Source organism: Buceros rhinoceros, unplaced genomic scaffold, assembly GCF_000710305.1.
Source record: "Buceros rhinoceros silvestris isolate BGI_N320 unplaced genomic scaffold, ASM71030v1 scaffold7899, whole genome shotgun sequence".
NCBI classification, from domain to species: domain Eukaryota; kingdom Metazoa; phylum Chordata; class Aves; order Bucerotiformes; family Bucerotidae; genus Buceros; species Buceros rhinoceros.
Window position 1 is genome coordinate 1 of NW_010432049.1, and position 5,541 is coordinate 5,541.

The 5,541-nt window shown below is 45.7% G+C and overlaps 1 protein-coding gene across 1 annotated transcript in view; it reads left to right on the top strand.

The window, feature by feature from the left end:
- Positions 1–365: 365 nt before the first annotated feature.
- MYH10 (myosin, heavy chain 10, non-muscle) overlaps positions 366–5,541 on the top strand; it is a gene marked incomplete at its 5' end in the record, with an annotated part of 50,423 nt that continues 45,247 nt past the window's right edge. Inside the window, one exon of the mRNA XM_010143630.1 lies at positions 366–468. Within this exon, the coding sequence (XP_010141932.1) occupies positions 366–468 (103 nt within the window). The remainder of the gene's footprint in view (positions 469–5,541) is intronic.

Below are 5,541 nucleotides of genomic sequence, written 5' to 3' on the forward strand. Positions count from 1 at the left end.
ATATAAAATTATTTTAATAAAAATTAATATGTATTTATCTGCACTCTGAAAATGTCTGTCTCCTGCCTTGATCAGGAGACCAAGGACAAATCTGTTTCTTGTTCCTTCAGGCATATAGTCAAAAGACTTTAATCAAACTAAAGTTAAACACCTTAATGCTAAGGGGATCTTTAGGATGAAGAAAGTATTTTAAACAAATACCTTGTAGCACCCCCTACATCATCAGCGCTTTGGGCTTTTGGTGGGGAGTGAAGGTCTCCTGTGTGCTCAAAGCCATAAATGGGGTGAAGCGTGGTTGCTATAAACAAGGGATGGATGAGTTGTTGAAAATGATTGTTGAGGAAAATGTCTGAAATGTTTTGCAGGGGTGAATCTGGTGCCGGGAAGACTGAAAACACTAAGAAGGTTATTCAGTACCTTGCTCATGTTGCTTCCTCCCACAAGGGAAGAAAGGACCATAATATTCCTGTAAGTCGGGACACTTTCTCATTTCTTTATTGCTCTTTTTGAAAACTACCATCTTTGCGTTAAACCCCACAACTTTTTTGTTAAATGTAAGCTGTAATATAATGCACATAATTGTCTCAACCGTTATTTTCTCCCCAGTAGTGGCTGAAATGAGCAGTTCCATCAAGATTCCCAGTTAATGTTTGACTTCTGGTGTGAGATTCAAGGCTTTCTCTAACCATTGTGACCAGAAACAGTGTTAAAGCTTTTTGATGCAGGAAACCTCGGTTTTCAAAAAAAAAAAAGAAGTAGTGTGGGCAATTCTTAGTGCGTTTAGTTCCCACTCAGTGCAGTTTTTGGTGCTATATTTGTGAACAAGCTTTCTGTTCTTTCAAAAATTAACTTGTTGAGAAAAATCATCAAGCCTACAAACTGCTGTAGACTTGTGGTATCTCAGTCAGCAGCTACTAAAAAGCTTGGATTTTAGTACATCACAAACAGGATTATACACTTATGTCACAGTCTTGGGGTTTTTGGTAACTGGTCACTAACTGATTTATGCAGAACTTTCTTCAGGTTTACTGCCAGACTTCTGGGTTTGTGCTGAATTTTTAGTCATATTTTTGCTTTAAAATATGTGAGTAGGTTTAACGTCTATTGCTGCAAGCACTTGGATTGCTTTGCATTACGTATTAATTCAACTTTTCCACAAGCAAGTGGCTCGTTATCATCCATACTGGTGTATGCCCCTTTCCTCCACTAGTCCTGCAGGCATCACTGGTGGGTCGAAGCTTCCAGACTGAATCATCTGATGTGGCAGCACCATCTTCTGTGATTTCTAGTGCTTGGCCCTTCTTGTGCAGCCTGAGCGTGCTGCAGGTTGTCTGTATCTATTAGTGACCTCGGGAGGAGGCTTGCCCTGACTCAGCTGTATGGTCATGGCACTGGACTGTGCGGTGAGGATATGTGGTGTGGAACATCATCCATCAGAACTGGAATTCTGGGTAGCTTTCGATTTATGAATATTCTTGGCTTTACCACTGTGTAGCCATAAGCAAAACCAGCATTTTTTATCATTTTCTGCAGCAGCAGAATTACCCACAGCTTCCTGGGGGAGAAGGGAGCTGGGCAGGGTTTGTCCCAAGTACCTATAACTGTACCATGGACAACTTGGAATTCCTCAGGATGAAAGAGACTTCTGGAAGCTTCCTGTCCAGCCTCCTTTCAAAGGTGCCTTCCATCGAAGCCAGATTGCATTGCCTAGACCTTGTAAAGCTGAGTTCTGCACATCTTGAGGGACAGAGATTATTCAGCCTCCCGGTTCCAGTGCTTAACCGCTTGAAGCCCTATTTTTGCCTGTTTAAAAACTACTCCGTGTTTGGTCTGTCTTGTGCTGTGTTTCCACGAGCTCTTGGTGTCAGTTCCTCTGCTAAAAGAGCCCTTTTTTGAGCTTTGTCCCTGTGATGATTCCTGTGGCCGCTCGCTGGCCTTGGAGACCGCAGCAGGCTCAAACTGGTGTTCTTAGAGTCCGTCTGCCTTTAAAAAATGTGTTTCTTCTGCTGTTTATTGCGTGGCTGCAAAACTGGTGTGAAGTGAAGGCACAGAAAAGGAAGGGAAAGCTGGGGTGGAAAATGGCAGTGAAGGGGCGGATGAGTCGCCCCTTTTAATGCAGTGTGGGTCGTTCCATTTAAATCACGGGCTGAACTGCAGCTGAGCTCTCTCCTTGGTGGTGGTGGTCATCTCCAAAGAGGTTTGAAGATGGCTGTTGTAATCAGCTGCTTCGTGAACCATCACTGGTGAAAACCGGAAATGTTTTTATTCTTTGTAAAACATGGTTTAGACACAGTAAAAAGTATGAGGGCAGGTCCTGAATAAATTTTGATCCTTTGATTGTGCCCTTCATTCAGTGGAGAACCACAGTAATCCTGAATTAAGTGTGAGTTTATGAAAAATGCTGATTGATTGTGGTTTGGAAAATACAAATGAGTCTCCCTTGTTCTGGAACAACCCATTTTATTTATGTTGCAGACAAAAAATGTCTAAGCTACACCTAACACTCCAAAGTAAGGAAGTGCCAGCACTGGGGTTGTAGATACAGCCCCGATTTGTTCCTCCTCACCTATTCGTCAGGAAACTATAGGTGTGGTGACCCCCAGGACCCCAGGTACCACTATCTGCACTATCCTAGAGAAGATGCTAAATAGGCTTGTGAAATAGTTGTGGATTTGCTTTAATCCATCCTAGTACAACTAATTCCAGTGACATATGTAACTGAATGCTGTGAGGGTGTTTTTATGCTGATGAACGAATAATTACCTTCCCAGCGCTGCTCAGAAGTCCGGGGTTAACTTTGTTTCGCCTGGCAGAGCTGGAGAAAAGTATTACAGACAAATGGCCCCTGGGGTGACCCCTGAGGCCGTGGCCAGAGTAGCACTGATGTTCTGCTGTGTCGCAGATGCTCACCACTCACATCCTCCAGCAGTGCTGCTGGGGAAACGTTCGGCTTACGCATGGAGCATCACGTAGGAGCTCTACCCTTGGGCAGCCTCATCGTGCTGGCTGTTTAGCCACTTGTCCATGGGACTTTCCTTTCCCAAGAGCCCTCTTTCCTAACAGGCAGCGACTGCCCCTGCAGAGCAGCCCTTGGGGTGTCACCTTCAGACTGGGGCCCTGTGGGAAGCGGAGCCCACTGTCACAGATGGTGACCACAGACAGAGGAATGACAGCACTGAACAGGCTTCATACCAGCATTGCCTCATTTCTGAGTATTTGAATCTGTAGCCCCACTGTCTCGTTTTCTGCTAACCCCAAAGAATGTTAAAGGGGTTGTCTGAGGCACTGTGCTAGGAAAGGGAGGGGGTAGATGGTGGGAGTAAAAATGTAGAAGAGAAGCTTTAGTAATTGTGGGACTTGGCAGAGCTGGGTGAAACGTGGACCCTTTCATTAGGAGTAGAGGCTGGGCATCCCAGAGCTGAGTACCAGAGAGGTACTTGGCGGTGAGTTACTAATATAAGCTATGCTAAAGACTGAAGGTGGGATGAAAGTGAGCCTGAACCCTTTCTGTAGCGCCTGGTTGAGAGTCAGGCCTGACCCTGGTACCATCCTAGTTGGTGGTAGGGCAGAAGGTGAAAGATACCACCTGTAAATAACTGAAAGTTTCAGCTACGCGTCTGACAAATTTGAGTTCTGAAGAATTTGGGGGATTGGGGTGGTTGTGTTCAGAACTTGGCCAGTGAATCGGAACATCTTGCTTGCACCAAGTGCCTGTTGGTTTCTATTTAACTGTGCCATGTGTGGACCAGCTTTATGAAGGCAACCGTTGTGTTTTAGCTGACTCTTAGTGGTGTCTGCTGCTCTGGTCAGCTGTCTAAGGCCAGGCAGGGGAGTCCTTGCACCTTCCCTCTTAATCATTCTTCTGAAGGCTCAGGAGGTGGAATAAAGAGAGATGCAGAGGACAAGCCCAGATGGTTGGTGAGTGTCTATGTGTCTAGAGAGGGTTTTGGACTGACTGAGCAAGGAAGATGGCGAGGAAAAGGAGCCTTCTGAGCTGCTCATCACCTCTCCATGTACTGAGTGAGGTAGGAATGAGAGAAAAGAATGAAATAATGTTGTTAATGCATGTGTTAGAGTTGCTTTAATCTGGTTAAAAAGTGAGTCTTAATGCTGGCTCTTGGGTTCTGCTTTAGTTTACAGGCTTTGTGGTTTTGGGTGGGGAGGGAAGTCAGTGCAAAATGTAGAAATGATAAATAAATCTTTAAAAATTGCATACATGGCTTTGCAAAGGAAGGAGAGGAGCTGGTTGTCACTTGCTGCCTGGGTGTTGCCCAGAACTTGCCTGCTCTACAGGCTGCATGAGGTGGGGGGATGCTCCTAACTGTACTGGTGGACGACGGATGTACTTGGCCCCTGTTTTCAGCCATGGTGCAGTACCTGAAATCAGCAGATCCTTTCAGTCACGGCAGAGAGTGCAGCAGTTAAATTCTGTAAGTAACTGCATCCACCCACCACTGCTGCCTCCGCTCCAGTCACCCTGGTACCATGTACCTGTGGTGCAGATGAAGGGAATTAGCCTGTTATTTAGGTCCCCTCTCCCCGAAGTCTTCCCACCCTGAACACCCTGTTTTCACTAAAATCCGCCTTCCACAGCCATGCCCTTTTATGCTTCAGAAACAACCCCGGCACTCTTAGGTTAATGGTTGCTTCCAGTGACCGTGTTTGCCTTTGCAGCTGAAAATAGTTCAATTTGTTTCATTAATTCCAACATAAAAAAAGGCTTTTGAAGTCCAGGATCTTGAGTAGGCTCACTCAGGCTGAAGCTCCTGTTGGTGAGGATTTCCCAGATGGGCTTTAACTGCCCTGATTGAACCCCTGAGAAGTTCAATACATGTCTGGTGATGCTCAGTTCTGTTTCTAGTGAGGCCAGAGGCAGATGCCCTGAATTCCTCTTGTCTGGAGCTGAGCAGACGAGATGCCTCCAGGCTCCTGGGTGGGCCTGTCCCTCTCCAGTGATTACAGGAGGGGTGGTACCTGTGCACTCAAACATCCAGCCTGCCGTTAGATGCGAGTTGTCTTCTGAGCAGATACGATGCAGCTTTGCAAAACTCACGTCACTTGGCTGAAGAATCTGAACCTTTGCCAGCTGCTTGACAGACCTCCATCAGAATCTTATTCTGCGCTGAGGCAGCACTAGTTGTTCAAAATAACAGACAGGAGCGGAGGACACGTGCATCTGCCTTGGTATGACAGTGTCTTGGGCTGTGCATTTCACCCCAGTAATTTCCTCCCAGGCTCTCTGATGTGAAGCTCCAGATTATTAAACTTGGAGACTGAGCCAAGGAAATAGTAATGGAATTGAAACTTCCTGCAGAAACTGTGCAAATGTGCCGTTCAAGGGTTTTTTTTTTTAGTTTACTTTATTACCTTCATGTTCCCTTTACCCTCCTTCCTGGCAAAATTCGAAGGTCTTCCAGTTTCTTTAAGACTTTGCTTCTTCTCATGGGGATGGTTATTCTTGAAAGAAAGGAAGCTTCTGTCTCAATCGTAGATTTACATTTCTGAAACACTTGAAGTACAAAACCAACCCCCACCCCCCAC